Below are 23,952 nucleotides of genomic sequence, written 5' to 3' on the forward strand. Positions count from 1 at the left end.
CAGAAAGATTTAGTTACAACATGCCACATATATTTTTTTATAATATTTGTACTGTCCAGAAATTAAAGGAAGGAAGAACAGATCTGGCATGATTTTAGCCCATAGGTAACTCCCTGAAACATGAAAACAGCCTGTTGATAACATTAAAATAATATCCAAATTGAAAATATTGCACTCTCCAGATTCACAGCCATGATACACACAAACAATTTTCTTTCCTAAATGACAGCTCTCACTATTCAAAATGCGATGGATAGGGTTATAGAGGGAATTCTTTGTCGGGCCCATAGTCCTATAAATTCTAATTAAGACTAACATCATTCATTACACATCTTTCAGTTTAATAACTCTCCCTCAACTATATTATATCAACTATAATGATATATCATCAGCGACTTCAAAACAGCAACATAGTTGTTAAACAATAGAAAGTAGCAAAAGCAGCAAATTTACCCTATGGCATGCCTTTCCAAGAGGCGTTGAACTGGCATAGAGAGTTTTCCCAGGAAACGCTTGATGATTGGTCGGCTCTTAGCAAATTTGTCTTTAACTTCTATTTCCAGGACATCCGTGGGCAGGGAGACAAAGCTGAATTGCTGCAATAAAGGAAGGGGACAGAACATGAGGCTAGTGGCTGGGCCACAACAACACACAGCTGCTAGCAGCTTATCATCCTCTGTAGGCCTCTGGCTTTTTCATGGGACAGAAACCGTCCTTGGACTCCAAGGCACAGGCCTGCAAAGTAAAAAGAGCTTGGCCTGAAAGCCGGCAGGTGAAAGCACCCTACGGGTACTATGTTACACTGCAGAATGAGGCTTGGGGAATGCAGGAATTTCATTTATTCATATCATGGTAGCAGTCAAACACTCCAAACAAGGCTTGCTAATGGCAAGGACAATACACCTAGAGAAAACTAATGAACTCTGCCCTAGCAATGATTATTTATCTAAATGTAATTGCACAGCTTATGCTTTTTTTCCTTTTTTCTCCCCCAGACAAGTTCTACAAACTTTAAATAGCTGCATATAAGTACAACTAAACTGTCAGCCTGGAGAGACGTTTAGGCAGCATTTCCCTCCAAGTGAAATTAGTCCTCCTTGCGTTTGACTGGCTATTTGTGGTACTTCAGCTGAGAGGCACGCCTCAGCTATTGAGAAGTGAGGACATAATGAGGTGAAGGATACATGATCAGAGTTTTCAGACACGTCTTGAAACATGTCCATCTCTTGCTCATCCCTGCCCCACCTTAAAAAGCAGAAAGCCTGAACAGACTGTTTATTTGGATCAACCTCCTAACCTGGTTCACAGCATAATCCCACTGAGCTAAACCAGAAAGTAAGCCATGGCACAAGCCACTGGAACAAATGATACTGCAGAAGGTAGGAATGGCACCATCTAAAACTGTTGCTGTCACCAAGTGTTTTGAAACACATGACCACCACCTCAGCCAATCTGGTTTTAAGAACACCTATTTTTATTTGTAAGTAATGTTTCAATAAGCTTTTAGAGACTGTGTGCATGCAAACCTGAGGTAGGAAGGAGGAGGGTGGTATTTTAGGTTGCAAGAGCAAGGAAGCCCATGTGTGGGAAGTCCAAGTATGGGAGCATAAGGCCACCTGGAGATACCATGATCTCCCCACAGGGAAAGAAAAGCTCTGTTTAGGAGTAATAGTGAAAAGCAAATCTATTTAGATAACTTGGCCTTGCTTGCTCCTAGACTAGCTAAATTCAGTACAGACTTGGAGCTGGTGACATAGGCCACTGAATAATTTTTTTCCAAACAGATCTGCTACTACTAGAATATCATCAGTCAAAAAAAGCACATCTCTGCTGTGGTGCACAATAGTAGGAAAACTGTAAGACTGCTGTTCACCTAACTGAAAGGTCAGTATTGAACTGGAAGACAACTTCTGTAGTACAGGAATATTGAGATGGATGAGAGGATATCCTAGCTTTCCTGCTGCCAAAACCAATCTTCACAACAGAATCATGCTCTGGGTTATCGAAGCCTGCAGTTAAGCCATAAATTGCTTGCTCTACTGAATCATGATCTAATTTTCAGAAATGCTTACTTTGAACAGCTTCAAGTGAAACCAATGTGAGTGGGATATTCTTTTAATCAGGCCCTGCAAAAATGCAAATAATCAGAGAAATACAATTGAAATAACAGCTAAAGTGTTCTTTTCTTCCCATTTCTTCTACATCTTTGCAACACGTTACCAAAGAAGATAAACCCAACAAAGGGGAGAACATTAATTCCCATGTATATTGAAAGTTGCCTTACAAAAATAAGTTGTATTACCATTACTATTTCATCTGCTAGAACCGTTGGGTAACTGCCACTTAACGACACTTGCAAGGAAAGCAGAAGGGAATTAACTTTTAACTGAGTGAGGTTATTGTAACATACAGCAATTTGCCATTTAATTAATTCTCCATTACTATGCTGTTGACACCTATATTGTAAAAAAGTTTCTGTGGGGTAGAGCCTGCACACACACAGGTAAAAACTAAACTGTTCTTAAGTGCAAAGTAAAATGTAGGCTAATGATCTGCACCTTCCTATGTTATTAATATTTTGTCTTGTGGTAAAGCTCAGAAGCAAATAAGAATCTGCATGCACGTTTATTTCCATATTATATGGTTCAGGTGGAACCAAGCCTGACAGTTCCTTTTTTGCACAAGAAGCATATTGACATTTTCCAGAGTAACTATCAGCACCTGAGCAGAGAGTATGGCTGTGTGGAGCAAGGTGTGTTGGAATCAACCAAAGGAAATGTCTTTTTCCTTGAACAGCTGTGCCTCTCAGACATACAAACACTGGGATACAATTTGTAAAATCAGATTTGTGTTCTGATTTCATCACCTGCCAACCACGTTGCCTTTGGGGATACATGAGACTGCCCTGGGACCAGCCCCTGGTACATGATCACAGTTCTCAAACGCTTCTTCTAGGAGAATGTTCTCATGCATAAAACCAGCAGCATCTTGGAAACATTAAGCCTTTAAGACCAGAATTGTCCTGTGGCAGAGCTCAAAGGTTTTGCCATTTGGAAACAACTGCAGTTTGAGATCAAAAGCATACTCAGATAAACGGGTTTGGAGACAGCTTGTAAAATAGTGGTAATTTTACACAATTTGGTTTTTGATTATCTAGGCACTTGTTCCTGCTGTTGCATTCATCTAGTTTAATCCTTAATGGACATGATTTTTTCTAAGGCAATCCCTGACTGTGGCTGCCTCAGGCTCAGGCCCAGGCCATCCACACTGAAAAGCCTGAAGGAATCCTTCTTTGCAGAACACACTGGCCTCTGGCTCTTTGAAAAATGGATCCCAGCAAAACACCTAGGTTTGAGAACTCAAATACTTACAAACTCATTTTCAGAAGTCACCAATCACTTTTGAAAACATGCAGGTTCTTGTGATTTTTTAAAGATGAAACTGTCATCTTTGGATGTGGAAGCAAATCACCATCAAACCCTAATTTCTCTCTCTCCCTTCTTTTCTGGCAAGTGCTGGCCCCTGTACCTTAGTCACAAAACATTGACGCATTTACCCTGTTCAAGCCTTGGCCTTTACTATCCTATTTATCTGAACGAGAAAGGACCCTGCATTTCATGGTCTTCTCCAATATATCGAAATAACACATTAGTATTATATTACTGCTATAATAAAAGACATCCTTTCCTTGCCTAATATTTGAGAATTGCCATAGAGCAACAGCCAGTTTGCAAAAATGATAGCAGAAGCTTCATATGTAAGTGTGTGTGTGGGAAAAGACAGATTATAAATTCTGTACTACCCTTGGGTTCACGCTCAGTGATGTTGTGATTAATAATTCATCCCACAGAGGGGCGAGAAAAGAATGCTGTAAGATCACAACAGAAGATAAAAATCAATGCTCTTCAGGATGAGGAAAGCTTGATGCGGCTTCTTACATGTGCCCACAAACTGCACCACTGATAACCAAAAGTGCTGCATTTTAAGAATGTCTGCTGCCATTTCTTGATGTTACTATCATAATTTTTTAAGTCTTCTGTTATTTGGAACTTTTCTTGTTATCGCAACTCTCAGTATTACAGAATTAACTCAGAAATTAACCTTTCACATTAAAAAGAAGTATAATATCATGGTTGTAGAGAAAAACAAGAATACAAAAACATTATACAATGAGCCCAAATATATTATTTTAAAAAGCCTTCTGATTTTTCTGACAGTCACTCCTTGAAGCCAGATTCTTGTATGAAGTTTACATCAACAGGCTTTTTTTCACAGTCAAAGAACAAAGTCAAAATATAATTTCTGGCAGTTTTTAAATTCTGATGTCCTGTTAACTTCTGAAAAAGGTTTAGCCTCTCCAGCTGTCCAGAGGTCCACCAAACTTGACAATGGCTGCATGGCCGTCATTTGTGACTTCGTCTGAAGCTTTCTTTGTACTTTAATACAAAAATCCTCAAAGGAAGTAATGGATTTCAACACAGGTGCAAACTCATCTACCAAAACAGCTACAGTTTCAAGGCTAAAGCCCCACCCAAGGAAAAGACTTTGCTGATGACTGATTACGTATTTATTTGGATAACAGCAGAAAATAGGACATCTGGGAAGAACAATCCACAAAAATTCTAAGTGATGGCTAGAACTTGATGTTTTTACTTGATCCCTAACCAAAACTCAAGTAAAATGCATTATAAAAAATGTGGAGGCAAAAACCTCTTACAAGGTATCACAGGACCCAAAATTCATAGTTGATCTGCAGCAGTCAGTGGTGGAATAGACAACAAACAAGAAGATAAATCTCTATTCTACAATTAGTCCAAACCAGTAATTACCTATAACATTGCATTACCCTGCATATCACAACTATTGCTTTGTACAAAATTATTCTTAGAACTTGAGATGATGACACAGCACGTTCCACAGAGGATATGGCAGGTTGCCTCAACAAAACTGCCAAGAAATTACCATTAGGAACAGCCCATTTCTCACAGGCCCTAGAAACAGTCTCAGATCCCATCTTATCCATGTAGTGTATCAGCTGTCCCCTTGTCTGATCCTTACCACCTAGGGATGAGAGGGGTCCTGTTTACAGGTTAGATATAGGAGTTGAGATTACCGATACCCTCACATTGAGGAGCACCACTGGAAGTTTGAGGTGGTCAGCCAGTTGCCCCTGTGTCTTGTCTGGTCTGGTCTGCCTGCATCCAAACTGGAAAATGCCCAGAGACAGGGGCTTTGGAAGACAGTGCCAAATTCCAGAGCAGGAGATCTTTTTATTTTCCTTTAGAAATGTATTAGGTCTGTTACAAGAAATGGTTATCTACCAGGTGTATTCCTAAAAAGAAGCTATGTACAGAAAGTCTGAACAGAAGGAATGATTGAAGATCGCTGGCATACTGGGGAAAAATAGCGCATCATGAACAGTGGTTAAGGAGGCCTTGTGGAGGCTGATGTTTCCTGATCCCTGGAATACCTGGAATTCTTCAGCCATGTCTGTATTAGGAAGACATGTGGTACAATAGGGTCTGATCTGGAAAGCAAAGCAGTGGGTGCTGTACACCTGATGGCCACATCCAGACATGTTGCAAGGGTTTTACCCTGAAGTAACCCCAAGCTGGTGCCCTGGACTGAACTCCCATTATCATCTGAAAAGTGTTAGGTACACTGCTGAAGCACATCTCTTGGCTTACTTTCTGCTAAGAGTTCATGCACTTTAAGACTGCCAAGCAGTGTCTTTAGTGGGGAGATCAGGAGGTTTGCTTTGAAACTGTTGTCCTGAACAGAACAAAATTACTACTGTAGATGGACCCACTGAATCATTAAGAACCATGATCTATAGAACAAGTTAGTGTTTGTATTATCTTTTCAGTGTCTTGTTTAATGATTTCCTTTTTAGAATGTTCTTGCATCCCTCTGGAATTATGATGGCTAGGAGGAAACAGACTTGCTCTAGAAGCAGAGCCATTGCATCTCTCTACTTTCCCCACTTCTTTAGCCATTTGTCAATGCCTGTTCCACTTGTTACAGTAGCAGGAGATCCAATGACTGCTTTGTTCCTACATGTGTAATGAAAAGAGATAGTAGGATAGGAGAGAAAGACTCTATTAATTTCTCACTAAGAGAAAAGCTGCAGCATTATAGGACATCTTACACACTAGAGAATCTGTACCAGGCACAGCCTCAAAATCCCCCAGCCAAAGGAAAAGCTTTGGTTGATACTTTCTCAGGCACCAAAAATCAACAAGCCATAATTAATTAGTTCCATAGAAATACAGAGAAGGGAGGGAGAGGGAAGAGTGAAAGTGACATGATGGAGAGAGCCACATCAACACATTAAGTCTTCTTGGGCTAAGCAGTGTATCATCAGTTTTGACCCTGGTCAGTAGTAGTCTCATTTACGCAGATTTTACACAGCTGCCTCCTGCAGATTCACTCTGAGAGAGACACAAATCAGAATCAGGTGACACAGTCATATTCTCACAGCATCTCAATAACCTAAATATAAATCTGATTTTACATTATTGCTGCCATCTTCAATGAAGATCTGAAAACACTGTAGTAAACACCATTGAAGGAATTTCAGACAGTAATCTACTTTTCAGCGCCTATTTGCTTCCAGACCCAACAATGGTTTTACATACACAGATGACTAATTTTCTTATCGTGAACAGATCTTAGTGGGGTTTAATGCATGACACATATATAGTAAAGAATGAAGGCACATACTACTGCTGACCTGTTAGAATACATCTATATCCATTTATAAGATAACAGAACCCTTTCCCAAGCTTAAGAATAGTTTTCATAGAAAGCTAACTAATGATGATGATGATGATTTCCCATGTTTTATTTTTACCAGTATTATTAGCATCCCTGAATATGGATAGATCACAGTGATCAACTCTGAATAACGCTATCAAGGAAGTTGTTGAAATGAACAAAATATGTCCATTAGCACCAATTAGACAAGTTAAGTGCAAGTCAAGTTCTTTAAAAACAGTCAGTATAATAACTGGTGAAAGGCAGCTAAATTAATACATTGGTGACAGGAAGAATTAGGCTCTTGATTTGGAGTTGAATAAGAAATATAATTAAAAAGAAAATTTATTTGTGATGTCCATCATGCCACAGGGACGATACAAGCATAAGTAAATCTTAAAAGACTGTAAATTACATTTGATGGATGAAGATAGATTTAGTCTTTCAGCTGAATATTTCATTAGTGGGTTTTTCGTTTCAAATACTCCAGTGAAACAATTACACTCTCAATGCACTCACCACTCTCCAGCTGTATTATTCCGATCCCCATTCGAAAACTTCTTCTATATATCACTACTGTCACATACAACACTACTTATACGAACAACTGGATAAGCTCATGGGAAATTGCAGTTTCTTAAACTTAGTACAGTACTCCTCAATGATGATATAGAATATTGCAGAGTCAGTACTGTCAAGCACAGAGTTTCACTGCTGCCAAAGGCTGAGACATAGTCTGAGACAGTCCTAGGATTCAGCAGTGACCACAGGGTGCCAGATCCAATGTGGTACCTTATTCTGGCATGGTGCAATGTTGGGTTTTTTTTTTCCTACAGTAAAAGGGGTGCACATAAATATGTGTTGCTGTTCTAAGGTCTGATTCGACCCGTTCTACTGAACTCCTTCAAAGTTGGATAGGGCCTTCGGCAAATTGGCTTCCTAGATTTCTCCCTCAGATTCACTACCCCTCTTGCATTAGAAGCAAGGAATAAAAAAAGTCCTTCCCTCCTATTTCATGTATTCCACAACATTCAGAGTTACTAGTAAATAGGCTCATCATGAACAGTTTTGCAAGATGTCTCTTACTTCATGATTGGCAAGTTTGAGCCCTAAGACATTAGAAATTTAAAAGAACTTTTTGTTAAATCAACTGCAATCACTGCTTAAATAGTCAGGGTTTTTCTCACACATTGTCTATAAATTTATTAGCAGAGCATAGATTGAAAATATTTGAGGACTCTCATGAGCACTAAAATACAAAATTAGCAAGACTGGTAGTCTACTAGATGCAGAAGTTGCAATTAAAATGCATTTCTAGCAGAATAACATATTAAAAAAAAATCTAGACCATTTTTTCACCCCATAACCCATTCCTGAAGAAACTGAAGTTGTCTTGGGCTTTCACACTTCAATCGTCACCAGATACTCAAAAAACTGCAGCTGTAAGATCACAGCTTTTCTATGTAGTCAAACTATGTTTTACACTTTACCTAGTCATGTGTGCAGAAATGTTAGACAGTGAATCTACCACCCACAAGGCTTTACTCAGCCCCAATGACACCTTTGGCAAAACTCATACTGAATTCAGGATCTGGATTTCACTGCACCTATACTGGATTTAGGCTTAAGTGTAAAGACCTTGAAGTTTCTGCAGCAGATTCTTTTGTGTTTGCCAATAGAAGGAAGAAAAAGGTTATCCAAGTTAAACAAATAAGTAGTTCAATCAGTGTGGTGTTCCTGTTGCTTTTTTCATTTTGGACTTCTGGTGAAATCATGCAACGATTCTGGGAGGCCACAGTATCAGCATCTAGTGCTCTGAATATTAGATCAAAATCAGATCAGATATAACCTGTTTTAGTTTAAATTAATACTGTTGATTCAAATACATTAAAGCATCTTCAATGGTTCTGGAAAGATTCACCTTTGATCAAGTATCCCCTGATTACATCACTCTAGGTTTGTGCTACATCAGGTAGCACCCATAATTATCAGCCAATATAAAACCTCAAGAGAAATAGAGAGATAACAGAAACCTCATATTGCATGATCTGGCTACTTTGACAAGGTGTCTTTCAGTCCCAGTACTGCTGGGTGGTCCATCACACACCAGTCCACCATTCATGATCACAGAATCAGTGCCCAAGTTACAAAACTGCATCATAAGAAAAGCAGTTACAAACCAGCACTCAGACAGTCAGTTACATTCTTGTCATCTTGGCATTCTTGCAGGCAGCATCCAAACCCGATGTTTCTATCCCTGATGACGTTCTGCACTACAGAAGCCCTCTCTCCCCAAACCACCTCCCTCTGGCATTCGAGCCCCTGTCTGTTTCCTTCTTCTGATTTTGTGTCAGTAATCTGAAGAGACAGGTTGTGTGAGAATTTATTCAAGTGCAGTATTTTGAAAGGTTGTGGGTTATCTGAGGTGCAGAGAGTACAAGTTACACGTGTGAAAATACTGTAATTCTGTTTATCAAATCTCACACATTTAACTACTATTTGTTCAGTGCTCTTGCAACAGAGTACTGAACACCTCTGCTTAGACACATCAATTAATTAACCACTGAAATGCAGCTATCTTCAGGCTGATAAAGCAGTCATCCCAAACACTATTTTGTGCCTCAGCTATAATTTAACAATATTTGTAAAGGCTGAGGCAAAGAAACAAACAGCAAAGCTGCAAAGGGTTGAGGCAGTTTTTCTCCTAGTACTGGGCTCCCACTTTAAGTCAATCTACTCTTTCAGAGCTAGAATTATCAGAGTTGAAATTCAATGTGTCATTTAACAGATGACACTTCCTAGTGCTTTAAATATGCTGGATGGTTGCAACAGCCAATTTTTATAGTCATCTCACTGCCCATTCCTTGAGGCTCTCACTAGTAAATGAACAAAACCTGAAGAAGCAGTTAGCTCAAACTGCCACAGTTAAGAAATAAATACCATAAATACATCTCAGGCAAAGCTCAGAGGCCTGAAGTACTTTATCTGCAAAACCATCAAAAGAATTTGCTAACCAGCTGGAGGTATGTGAACTACTTTTTAAACCACTTTGCTTTGTTGCTTATGATCCCCAATGATCTCTGTTGCTTGTCTGGACTATCACTTTACTACTTGCTGACAAATTAAATCTTCTTAAAGGAGGTTTTTCCAAAGAATGTGACAGCAGATACATTGTCTCAATATGAAACAATATGGGAACAGTGTCATTATTTTTCTAATATCAATATTAGAAGAGCTACATCAACATTCACCCTTGTCAATTCTACTAGTTATATGGAAGATCTGAGAAGTGGGCACTTCCTTCTGAGATTTCCTTTGCATTTTACCTCAAATCAACATGGTAGGACAACTCACCCACTATGCTCTTGCAACTGTGTGGACTGGCAGCACAACGTCTGCTTAACCTAGGAGTTTAGAGTTAAGCTGTCCAGTGGCATGTGGTGTCCAGGAACTCATTTCATTTAACAGCACAGGTGTTGCTGAAGAATGCACCAGTTTGAAAGTAGAGCCAGGAGTAAGAAAAGCAGGACCAAGAACCTTGATTCAGTAACAAGTTCCCTGTCTGAAGACACTTGTTATTTTTACTTTCTGCAGCTGCCTACTTCTCCTCATTGACACTGTAGAGGCCTATGCACCATCAGTAGCTCATCTGGATCTCCCCCAAAGTATTTATCATTTGGCATTATTACACACGGCAATGTTCAGCACTTTGGCTTACCAGAATCTGATCTTGTACTTCTGTGAGTATTTGAAAACATATAGAAACACCATAAAATGACCCCTCTCTACCAGCAGAAGATACTACCTGGGCTTTAACCTGTCTCAGTGAACAATTCTCCACGTGAAGGCTCTTCCACATCAAGCAGAGCCCTGCTGCAAGTATCAAAATGTCATATGCTACTCTTCTCTCCTAGTAAGAAATTTCCATTTCCTTATGTCCTCTTGTACAAAGTACCACGAAACAGAGCAATGGAAGAAGAGCTTTGAGTCAGGATAACTTGTGCTGAACAGTATTCAAATGGTCTGTGAAAAGATGATCATCAATATTACATGATGCAGATGAAAAATTGCCTGAGGTATCATGGTGCTCCCAGAGTGTTCTTATAAAGCAAGTGGTTACTGTGCAAATAGAATAACCTGGTAAGTATATGAGGGGGAATACCAGAATGAATTAATGTAAGTAAATTAATCACCTCTAATCTGTAGGACTTTATTTTGGTGTTGAGGCCCTATAAAACCCAGTCAACACTTTCACTTCCAAATTTGCTCAAGGTAATCAAAAACGTACATAAAGATCCTGGTCTGCAGCTATTTCTATAGTTTTATTACCCTATTCCAGATTTTTTCAAGTTTGGCAGCCAAAACAAATTAGATATGTCATTCAACTGAAAAAAAACCCAAAAACCAAAACAAAATAAAAAAAAAAACGTCTGGCTTCTACTTACATGTAGTGACAGAGAACCTTAGGAAAGAATCACCCTTCTGAAAGAATTTATTGCCTAAAATTTTTTTTGGGGAAAACAACTAGTGACTGATCCATTTAATGAAATGGTTATGATTTCTCTTCATATGGCTTCAAATGGCTATGATTTCACTTCATATATTCACATCCATCAGTGAAAAGGGTGGACAGAAGAATGGCTACCACCATGATTCAGCACCAGTTTTCCCATAAAGTGACAAAGTTGAAGAAAATCGGGCCTAGGGTTTTCTGTGCCATAGAAACCAATGTGGGTTTTCAGTACCAAAACGAAGACTTCCGACCAGCTGATGCGCATAGACTGCAACACAAATGCATGCAGTTAAACTTGACAATATCAGCTGAAGAGAATACAGAAGGAAAACATGTTGAATGACAGCTCCGCTGTTTTAGACTCCTTAGCTACTAACAGGCTAACAACAGGAAGGGAGTAGCAGTGTGCTTGCATGCAATCCAGAAAACCAGAGGGCTGAATAGAGAGGCTGGAAGCCAGTGGTGCTCTTTTGCTTTACAATGTCCATAATTAGGCCATTTTGTTGTTTCTCCTTCTCTTGCTGCCAAACCCCACTGGAAAAGAAATGTCAACCCATAAACTCGGCCATCCCTCATGGCCTGAGGAGAAGACCCTTGACGTTTTATCAGGGCTGCATTCTTACTCTCTGGTTATTTTATCTTCCAACAGTGCAAAAGGACCTTGAAGCGAGAACAATTACATTGGCTGGGGGTTGCCTTTGTCCAGAGAACACTTCTGACCAGTATTGAGTGCTTCTAGAAAGCCTATTTTCAGCCTCCATCAGCGCAGCAGCTACTTCCCTCTTTGAATAAGGACAGCCTGTGTGCCACCTCAGCCATAAACTGGCTGATACAGAATGGTGGAACCACATTCATATCCTGTGTCCTCCTTTGAGTGTCAGCTCCTGGCATCCACGCTTGCTGCCAGCTCCCACAATCACACGTGCTGTGATACACATACAGCAAGTTTCCCTTGCATGCCTGCCCCCCTCTAGGCCTGTGTCTTATGGACTTTATTGAAAGATCTCTGCCAACTGCCTGATCTTCCATGTCAGTTCTAGCTCCTCAGCTTGACCTGGGACCCCTCACAGCCAGAGACATCTGGTGCTTGGAGCCACAGAGAAGTTAGGACTTGGTGGATGCCTCACGACAGGGCCTTCCACTTAATTAAGTCCTATTAGAAGGTGTTCTTCTCAGAGTAGTTTTGAGGTCATCCCCCCACCATATAAACTCCCCCATGTAGGCTCGCCTGTTGCATAACCTAATGTGGTACCTAGTTTCTTGACTATCCTCCTCCAGGTAGGATTCAGTGGCATTTCTGCTGTCTTTATTCCCCACTCACACTTTCACGTCTATACAGTTTGACCTAATTATCCCTAACTACTTTACAATTTGCATTTTAATTTTAATAATCTATTTAGTCTATTTATTTACTTTTACTCTTTCCAGTAGTGGAGATATTGGTCTGACAAAGAACAGTAGTAAATCACACCCATTATATTAGGCTCCTTTAATTCCAAAGAGATTCCTTATTCTTTGCTGTCTGTTGTCATTTCGGGTATACTTTAAAAACAGCAGGCAGCAAGTGAACTCTCAGATCTCATCAATACCTACTAAGGCCTTCCAACAAGAAGCCGCAGACTAGAGTGTATTTCTTCAAGGTGATGGGCAAATGTGCCCAAGTTCCCTTTAATTCATATTGCTACTGATGCTTTTCAATCACTTGGACTCTTTTTATTTGCATGCTACACTTGTTCTGCTTTATATAATGTCTCCTCTCTGTGTACAAACACTATGACAATCTAGCAGCAGCCTTTTACGCTATCCAAGTTTATTTTTCAATTCTGGGTTATGCCTGCCTTCGATAATTAACAGCTTCATAAATTACATCCACAAAGTACAACCCATACTGAAAGTTTGAAAGTACCATTCATCTTTGTAGCTAAGTAAGCCTTTTGCATTAAGACAAGAAGTCATGAAGTACATCAACTACAGTAAGGTCAACAACTATTTATCAAAGAAAGGAAATAAAAAAAAAAAAAAAGGTGGGCTATTGCTAGAGTAATTTCAATGTTTTAAGAAAAGTGTCAGCTCACCGCTCAAACTGCTTACCTCTCCTTGCCAGACTGGGTTAACAGTATTACACATGATCTTAGATCTCTTCTCCTGTCCATGATGAGGAAGCGCTGGGAAAATGCTGTGTTTTCCAGGCTGGATGGAAATCTTCAGATAAGGATCTGGATTGAAGAACATTCCTTTCTTCAGACCAAAAGCCTGGAAATCTGAAAGAAAGTAAATAACCTGTTTATTTTTCACATTCCCAGTAGCTCTCTGGGATGTTAGAAGAAGCATACAGGAAACGGGTAAGGAATTCACATAATATGGCAAGAATGTGAAAAAACTCACTATGTGAGGTAACGTATAGCCAAACCATAATGATCTTGTGATTTAGGATTTACAAATGATTATATAATGAAATTGAAAACTCTACAACCTGATTGTGCCGAGTGATCTGGTTTCTAAATCAATATTTATGCAACTTAAGTGATCTGTTGATTTTTCTAAGGAGCTAAGCACTTCCTGAGCCTGACTCCAGTGGCAGGACTGCTCTGAAAAAGAGATCCATTCATTTAACCACACAGACATGGCATTCGATACCCAACATATGCCACTTCTCCTAGGTGTCAATTTTATCTTTCTATGAATCTCAGCTTTTAGACCACTTTTTTTCTACTCAAGAAGTCATTTTACATTATTTTCCACTTTAAAATGTTTCCTTCCCTGCATGGGTTAATTTTACCTGTAGTAAATTAGGAAAACTCTTGCATGTAATATCCAAATGTAATGTCCAAATTTTAAGCATGGCTTTCTAGCTGCAGAACTCCCATGGAGCATAATATGAATCACAAAGACAAAAAATCCCCAGGCACTTATTTCAACATTTACTCATAATGTTCTGAAGACAGACACAAAGTCCATTACGATTTGTCCCTGTGAAGCCAATGAAATGCAAACCAATCTACAGATCTATCATTAAGTTTGTCTCAAGAGCTACAAACTAAAGCCTCTGGACTTCTCTTTTTCCAGATGCATTTCTAAGCTTTCTTTGGAAAATATAAGCACTTATTCCTATTAGTGAGTTCAGTAGCTAATTTATTTTTCACCACTCTGCATGGAGATTCTCCTCCTGTATTTCACATAGGGCTATAAGCACTGAACTGCATTGCGGCTACTTACTTTTGCTGTATTGAAGAGATACAAGCTGTTAGTCAAAATAGTTTCCAAAACTGCTTAAATGTATACCTAAACATTCAATTTAAACACATTTTTTTTTTTTTAGGCAGGTTTTGAAAACATTGATTTTCACAGTCTTAATTCTCTTCTGTTTAAAAACCCAATTATTCTGGCAGGTTGTGGGAGACCCTCCAGGCAGATATTTTGGATGATTCTGAAAATCATACACATTCCACACCGACATCAGCATTTTCTTTCCAGAAAACAGTTGTAACAAGAACAGGGATAAGATTCACCCATTTGTATTTTACTTCCTTAGCATATGGTAATAGCCAACACAATAAAATGTGCAAGGTAAAAAGAACCATTTTTGTTCAGGTTTGTTTTAATCATCTATTCCAGCACACAATTCATGTTGCAGATATTCAAAAGCTGTTGGACAGATGGTCCTGAAACAGACTGTATCTTAACAATATAATTCCTGTGACATTCTCTAATAATTAACAAAAAATAGAGGATATCACTACTAATAGCCTATCTGACAGTACTTTGCTGACAGTATGCACTGCTATGGTCCTAGCAACACTATTACACAAAGAAGATTATCTGTTTCAAACTGATAACGCTGATTTTTCTTCTGAGTGTACAATCTCTATGTAACCAGCATGTATCTTGTCTATCAGCCCTGCTGAAATCCTATATGGCAAACTCTTTGGCTTTGGAAGTTGTACTGTTAGAAATACATTCCAGAAATAGAAACCAAGATTGCAAAAATACTATGAATGACAAGGCCCAGCAGTGTAATAGTGTCAGGCTGCTAACATGTGAGAGGAGAGAAAGACCTTTGGGATCTTATTTCCTTTCTCTCTGATGTTTCCTCAAAAGATTCTGACACTGAAATATTTATTGCTGTATATGTTTCTGATTTTTTTTCCTTCAAAGAGAGACTGCACTATCTTTGGGTACCACTATGCAAAGAAATTATCTATTGACAGACAGAAAAGAAAATAACTAGCACTCAATTATATATACTTGATATTATGTATCATAAAGAACATACATATTATGATGACCTACCAGTCTCTTTCCAGTTATGGGAATTAAACACAGTCATGTAACTGAAGGTACTCCTGACCTTAGTAGCCTACATATTGTATTAAGATGAGAAAAAATTAGCTCAGCACACAACAGGAAATTTTGTGTAATTTCCTTGCTTAAATTGCGTAATACAACAAATTTAATAAAAATGACAGTTAGAAACTTCAATTTTTAATGTCCAAAGCATGCATATGGTTAGCAGAAATAGATTTCTCAAGGACAGATATTCCAGTTATACAGACATATCTCACCACAAATTCTCAGCACCGTGAAAAATGGAGCATCAAAAATACAAAAGCTCCAAATAAAGCTACATGGGCATCTGCAGATACCTGGAAGAAGTCCATTTAACTTGAAGTGGAACCTATGCATTCTGTAACTTTTCATAACTAAGGGCTCAGGTACTCTCTTACACTGCTGTGTAACATCCCAACAGAAGAATCCCAGCTATTCTGCTTCCACAAATGAAAGTATTTCTCTCCTATCTGTATTGTCTTCAGACAAAGGTTCTGAAGATAATAAATATTTAAGTGATGGTTTAAGGCTAACTGAATTTAAGTCTTTGGTGAAACCAGTGAATTCTAGAAGGCCTGGATGTGTCTTGCTCTACCCTGTAATTTTACAGTGTATTTCTTGGAGGCATATGAGAAAATGCTACCAAGATAACTCATCTATGTTTTGCAAGGATGTATTTTCATCCAGTCTCTTAAAAAAAGTTATTAATATACCATATGTCAGTTTCCCATTTACTCATAAATCACACTTCAGTGTGAAAGAGATCATATACATCTATCAGTTTTAATGTCAGGCCATCTCTCATGAAAGATGACAGAAGGAAGGAATCCAGGTGAAGACACAGCAACCATAGACTATTTCACTGCTGCAGACTTTCAGTAATTGTAAATACATGCATCCTAATCCAGCTAGGCTAACTTTGTTGTGCAAAAATGGTTTATGCTAACTGCTGCCTGCTGCTGCCCCCAAGTGAATTATGAATTTTTTCCAACTTCTATATTCTGATCTCTGGGTGTCTGGATGAGACCTAAGGAAGCTTTGTTCTAGGTCACTTGCATGAGTGTAGCCTCTGTCCCTAAGGTGGGCCATAGACTTCCCTGTCTGCCTTGTAAAGGATCATTCTGCAAATCCATTTTCCATGCAGCATCACAAACATTGGGGCACTGATGACTGGATAGTGATGGAGACTCTACCTTTGCAACAAACTGGAAACTAGCATATATTTATTCGTGAAACATGGAACCAGGTGGGTATATTGATTCTGACAGACACAGCTCAAACACATCTATGTTTTACCATGTTTGATTTTGCCTCCATACAAATAACTAAGCTTTCAAAAGATCAGGGGAGAGGTATGATTTGGGTTTGTGAGTCACGTTTTTGGACACTTTTAAGATTTAGCTGGACAGGGTGCTGGGCCATCTTGTCTAGACTGTGCTCTTACCTAGACAGGTTGGACTAGATGATCCTTGAGGTCCCTGGCAACCTAGGATTCTATGATGCTACAATTTTATCATGCTCAGCAAGGAGATTCTCTGATGGTAATTATCACCAAAACTATTGTGAAGATGGCATTTCAGTTCCCTGTGAGCTACTGGTGAGCTGCCCATGCTTCTAGAAGCATGACAGAAAAGGATGGAGAATCAGAGTGAGAACCAGAATCTGGAGCAGTCTCGTTTCTAAATTAATTACTTTTAGTCTGGTCATCAATCTATCAGTTCTAAGTTAAAGAGTTTAGAAGATGCTCTCCCCAAGGGATGAGAAGCTTTGACCAAGAGCTTTGGAAGAACCTTCCTAGAACTAACACACAAGGATATTCTGTACAGTTTATAAACATGTCCCAAGAAGACCAAGTCCACCTAGTCTCTTGATGGTGCATAGCTTACTTCACTGAAGTAGACAGAGTCTACAAACCAGCAGAAGGGTCAAAGACCAATGAGTAGCAGAGCTACTAGTTTGGAGAAACTGATAATGATATTCCAATACAGTTGGCAAATTCCTTCCAACAAAGAACAACAAGTACTTAATGTCCTTAATGTTTCCAAGCATCATCCAACTGATTTCAGTGGATGACTTGCAGCTAGCTATATTGACCCTTGGGGGAGAGATCATTAAGCCCCAGCAACTCCATGGTCAACTCATTGAATTCACATTTTTCCTATTTAGTGTACCAGCCATGTGTTTGCAGAACTAGGAAATGATACATATTCCTCATGAGTCATCTGACCTTCTGAGAAGATGAAAATATCTTGAATTAGGCCAAACTTGCCCAGAACGTATCTAAATGCATAACTAACGAGGGGTAATGGTTTTAAACTGAAAGAGGGTAGATTTAGATTAGACACTAGGAAAAAAATCTTTACTGGGAGGGTGGTGAGACACTGGAACAGGTTGCCCCAGAGAAGCTGTGGATGCCCCCTCCCTGGACGTGTTCAAGGCCAGGTTGGACGAGGCTTTGAGAAACTGGGTCTAGTGGAAGGGGTCCCTGCCCATAGCCATTGGGGGAGGTGTGGGGGTGGATCTAGATGATCTTTAAGGTCCCTTCCAACCCAAACTATTCTGTGGGTCTATGATTCTACTGCAAAGTTACCAGGGTGCTGGGAAGACCACAGTCAATTTAGATTGTGATTTAGCTTGATGAATACCAAAATGGGATGTATGCTCATTAATGGTAGGAAGTAAAAATACTGTCATCTTACCGAGATCTTCATAGTTCATGTATCAAGGCAGAATAAACTGTCTTCATGATCCACCACCACAAGAGAGTTGCTAATTAGGATGTCAATGGACAGCTCCAACATTCCCCTTCAGTTTTCCTTTGTAAATTCCCAAAGAGCTGTCAACTCAGGTCTGACACTGCATAAATGTACTTTAACAGGATTGGTATCTCAGTTGACTACCAATGAAGTAACATAATTTCCAGGGTGCTAATACATCAGCGTTTCTTTTGTGAAGTGCACTTGGCAGACCTTGACCAGAACAAGTAGAACCTATCTTAGAGGGTAGCAGTTCACATATTGGGCTGAGCTACCTAAGACATGCTGGTGGCTTCAAAGGAAGGAACAACAAAACACTGCTTGCTCAAGATTCAACAGGAGGCACAGAGGTATTGCCTCTCAGCTATGTGCTTTTAAAGCAATAAAAATTATTTTAGCTGCTAGTGGTGTAATAACCTTTCGACAGTAAGAGCATAGTCATATTGCATTGGCTTGTAAATGCCAATCTGATTCATGCAGCAATACATGATACTAAAATTTATCGTAAGGAAAGTTAGCATAGATTCACAGAAGTATTGCATTTGGTATTAGATTTTGAGAAGCAAATATTAAGGAATTTTAGAAATCAAACAGTAATGTGCAGTGATAGGAACTCTTAAAATCCAAACCAGCAAAATAATGCAGAAGAATTGAGAAAGATACTACATAATGTACAATAGATTACTGACTTGATCAGCTACTGAATGAGGTTCTGCAACTGGTGATACACAAGAGTATAAAACAGATAACTAAAGTGGTTCTTTCTGCTCTCAGAAATCTACAGATCTATAGACAGACTCCGTTTTCCTTTTAAAAAGGAATGTAAGAAAGAAAGAATCAGCTGGTTTGGTTGCACAAGGAGGTATTTAAAGATCTGAGATTTAAAAAAACAAAACAAAACAAAACCAAAACACTAAGTGAATCAGATAAGCCAAAACAGTTCTGTCACATGAAGCTCCCAGGCAAAATACTAAAGACAGTGGAAGAGAGGAGAAAAAAAAATTTTCTAGCTGGAAATACTACAAGGGGAAATGAAAGGGATTCTCACTTGTGAAAGGAAGGGGCAGCAGAGGTATCAGGAAGAAAATAGGTCTATTAATAAATGGAGCGTAGAAATTAATTATTAAAAAATGGCTGAAAGACAGGCTACTTTTTTAGTTGTCTTCATCAAGAAGGAAAACGCAGAAAAAGTCTGAACAGCTAATGTGAACAGCTTGACACAGCAAGGGGGAGTTTTTATCACTGCAAGCGATTAAACACCGGAACAAAGTACCATCTCTTGGTATCCTCAGATCCAGACTACATGCCTGTCTATAAGATACGCCTGAGCCAAACTCACACAAAGCTCCACACCATGGAGCAAAGTGGCCTGTGTTTTATAGGATAATGGAGTAGTTGAATCCAAAGCCTTTTGAGGCCTTTAAATCTGTTAGTCAAGAGCACTGCAGTACTTGTAGGCACAGGTATACTGGAGATGGTAGAAAGTCACCTCACCTTCGCACAAGCTCTGACAGGTAAGAAAAAGTCAAGTGATTAGTAATTCAGGTTTATAAATAATACATCTGGGGAAGTTAGCTTGACTTGGGGAGGGCAGAAGAAGAGGCAGGTTTACAGCAATACTAAAAAAAATGTAGTGGCCAGAAGTCCTGTTATAAAGTCAGTCACAATTTCAAAAAATGGTTGGAAGATAAAAGTGCATTATATACCTGCATTCTGATCAAGCATTTCATTAGTAACTACTATTGTCAAAATGACGCTTAGGAGACCTAATACTACTCTTAGTTGTGATTTATACATTGACTTCCATAAACTGACAACTGATGTTACATGAATGTCTGGTCTGAAAGCCACACAAAAATAACTAACAACATTTCTCAGAAAGGTGCGATAAGGATACACGCTTGAATGTTTGGGAAATATTTAGATATTCTGGTCATTTGTTCCACAAGAACACTTGTAAATAAAGAGTGTGCAAACACATGAGATATATGAAATATTAAAACCTGAAAAAGTTATTTGATGCCACATATAGCTAGGAGGCATATCATGCAAACCTCACGATAACACTTTCTAAATATACCAGCCAACAGAAAGGTTTCAAGGCCTTTCAGCAAATGCATTATATGGCTGCTAAACCATGAACCTTCAGTGAAGTGTCTGGTATATCTTGGGAGGCTTAGCACATTTCTTCTTTCTGTAATTCATGCGAGAGAGCTCCAACACTTCCAGCCACCATATCAGAAGTGTGACATTCACTGGTATCAGCAGAAAAGTCATGCAGGAAAGTAAATTCAAAGTGGCTGCATAGCTTTCCTTAAAGACTTATTTAATCTAGCTAAATTAGGCTTACAATGTTTCTCTTGGTATTTTAAATAATGAAAGCTATAATAATACAGTCATCATATAAACGATTAAGAAGCTTAATAATGGGAAATTATCTTCTTCGCAGTGTTGCTAATGAACTTATTAATCTGAACTCACCTTTCACAGGACCAACTTCCAGTCTCCAAAGAAGCAAATACACAGAAAAAAAGCCTCCTGCTGAGCAAACTCTCAGCTATTTCTATTCTCAAGAAGCTAGCAATCTCCTTTTGCTCTGAAGGATCAGTTTTTTCTTTGTTTGACATTTTTATTCAATCCAGAAATTTTTTCTCAGGCAAAACTTCCAGTGGAACCAGTTGGATTTTGTCCAAGCAAATACCCAATAAAACTATAGAAATAAAGCACTTTGTCACCAAGTTTTAGAAAGAAACTGTTTCTGCACAGTTCATTTTAACGTAGGGTCTCACTGAAGCATCTAGGCAAGCAAGCAATACAAGTCAGCTTAAATGGACTGATGCTCAGCACTTCTAGTGATTTGGCCTACTTTTGAGATTTTTCTCTCCCATTGTAATGATTTTTTTCTTTTTAAAAATTGATATGGTAGAAGGCATCGCTCTTCTCGCATTCTTTAGATGATAATACTGCTTAGGGCACAATGACTCTGTGTTGGTACAGCACCTAACGCAATGGTCTGCAGTCAGACTAAGGGTCTTACATTTTGGGTTGGTTTTTTTTTTTTTTTCAATTGCAACTAAATCAACAACAATTTGGAAACCTAGTTTTTAAGTAATGACACTGAAGGTGACAGTGTACCAAAATATAGATATTGAAAAGGAGAAGTCTATATGAGCTGAAAAGATTCATGAGAACAGAGAGGTTATTGCTGTGATAGTAATGCAAATGGAAAGGAATCCCAGTTCCTTCCAATGCCTCTGGAAGGCCTGGCTTGATTTGCATTTTATTAGCTAGCATAACAGATATAGGAATAGCAATATTTTACTTTGATAGAGACAACAACATTTTATTGTTCTTGTTGACTAAGTAAGAAAGTACTAAATAAATCCTTGTTATGTGTTAATCTGTTAATTTCAGAAAGACTAGAATTAAGCTATTTTGATACCAAATATTTTTGATAAAATAATTGTGAGCTCAAAGCCTTTCAAATACCTGGCTGTGATGATGCTGTTAATATGGATGTGATATAAATGCAAATTAATTACTTGTGAACCACTAGAATAAGATATCCCAAATGTATTAGATGGCACAGTCTTTGTATACTTTGAATCAAGCTGTAAATTAGATAGTTTAGTTCATAAAAGAGCCCACTGAGACAACATTATTCAGCAGTCTCACAAATTATTACTCTTGACATCTCTTGGTCTGCTAGGCCAAAGAATCTGAGAGAATGAAAAAATGTGACTAATTCTGGGCAACATTTTCCATGTAAGATTATTTAAGAACATGAAAAAATATTAACACTACTTCTTTATTTCTGTTGATCTAACCTCATGGTTTTATCAAATTAATATGACTGGGTGGGTGCCCAGTGTCCAACCTGGCAAAAACAAGTAATATGTTAAAAGAGCCCCATCTCATGTCAGTCTAACCTGCCATACAGCATATATAACCTCTCAAGAACCACACTGCCCACTGACTTGCACACTTAATACTGAAAAGATATGGAAGTCCTAGTTGACTTTAACACAACTTAGAGGGAAGCTTGAAATAAATCATACAGCCAAACCAATCATGTAGTACAACGCTTGTCCAAGTGTAGGACTTTATACAGAAAGGCCTACACTTGTAATAATTCTTTTTTCCCTATACTACTTCCTCAAAGAATTTCCAAGTCAAGTTCAGCATCTTTCTCTTTCTCTTCCAGGAGCTTAAACCCATGGAAACAAGTTAGCAAGCATAAAACTCCAAAATGAGAACCTTGCTCACAATTACTCTCTTTTAACAAACTGATTTATTTCTACAGAAGTGATTTATAGATTGTTTTTACCAAAGCCAGATCAAATTGTCCGTAGCTGCTTCATGAGAACATATTAAGCCTTTAAAACCTGCAGTGACATGCCAAGTAATGAGGCTGAACGTTCTTCAGAAAATTTAGAGGAGAGCAGTCTTCTGGCTCAGGAAGTCTGAAAGTCTCTGTTGAGCAATACAGACAAGCCTGTGCACCGTGGCGCGTGGATCTGCCTCAGGTCCAGACCAAGACTGTGGAATGTGCTCTCCAAGAAACAGAGGACTACCACAAATCACATTTTGCTCTATAAGTGAAGTGTATGCCTTTGATCTTGCTTTCCCTGTCCTACATATATAGTATCATATTTAATCATGGACAGGAAAACCTAACGGGGCCTCAAAACTCTACCTGAACAAGACGCTTCAGCACATAACTCTCATTGAAGGAAGCAATAATCATAGATATTAATTCTCTGTCTCAGTGTCACTTCTAGAGGAACAGGCAAAACCCCATGCATAAATATATACATGTACATATACATAAATACACATGTACATGAAAGGTTTTAGTAACTTCAGTTTCCCACTCTCTGGGCTTAAAACTTTCACATCAGCAATAACTTACCAGACAATGAAAAACTTATCAGTCTCCGACTTCCTTGTCCCTGGATTGAATCTTCATTGGTGATGCTTTTAAAAATCTGCTGAAAAAAAAAAAAGGTGAGCGAGTAGTCTCCAATAACTCCTGAACAGACAAATTACTTGGTAACCGTCTTTTTTACAGATTCTTAGTTTTACAACTAAGAATCAATTAGATGACCATTAATCAAAACAATGTTTTTATCCAGGTAATAACATAACCACTAGAGGCCTAAGTTATCCTTTCCTGGAGGCTTTTCCTTAAGAAAACAGAATGATACGAAGGAACTGCTTATTAAACAGGAGATAAAAGTAGCGTGTAATGAAAACAACTTCTGTCTTTATAACATCTTATTACTAGTATAGAAACTCTTGGTCCAGAAAGTTTATTGCATACATGTGAGAAAGGCTTCCAAGAGCTTACTAATACCCTGTGCAAAAAAATAACCGTGAATTATGATAACAATAAGCACTAAGGGTGAACTGGGGAAAAAGAAAAAAAAGAATAGATGACCCTTTGTACTCCACAGTCTAGGTTTTAATGTCAGTCTTTGGTCCAGCAAGTTTCTTGGTGGGCTGCGGTTGTGCAAATTAGGACCCAGGCTACCTTCTGGCCGTGATCAGGACTGGAAAACAAGAACACCTTCAAGCCAGTGCCTGGGGCATCAGCAGGCA

General features: G+C 38.7%; 1 protein-coding gene across 2 annotated transcripts in view; it reads right to left on the reverse strand.

Moving 5' to 3' along the window:
- HECW1 (HECT, C2 and WW domain containing E3 ubiquitin protein ligase 1) overlaps nucleotides 1–23,952 on the reverse strand; it is a 177,320-nt gene that overhangs the window by 75,193 nt on the left and 78,175 nt on the right. For both annotated transcript variants that reach the window (XM_009637624.2, XM_009637623.2), the window contains exons 4-6: nucleotides 23,264–23,339; nucleotides 13,361–13,530; nucleotides 454–596 (exon numbers count right to left, since the gene is read on the reverse strand). In XM_009637624.2, coding sequence (XP_009635919.1) covers nucleotides 454–596; nucleotides 13,361–13,530; nucleotides 23,264–23,339 — 389 coding nt within the window. The remainder of the gene's footprint in view (nucleotides 1–453; nucleotides 597–13,360; nucleotides 13,531–23,263; nucleotides 23,340–23,952) is intronic.

This window comes from Egretta garzetta, unplaced genomic scaffold (assembly GCF_000687185.1).
Source record: "Egretta garzetta isolate BGI_Z169 unplaced genomic scaffold, ASM68718v1 scaffold244, whole genome shotgun sequence".
Taxonomy (NCBI): Eukaryota; Metazoa; Chordata; class Aves; order Pelecaniformes; family Ardeidae; genus Egretta; species Egretta garzetta.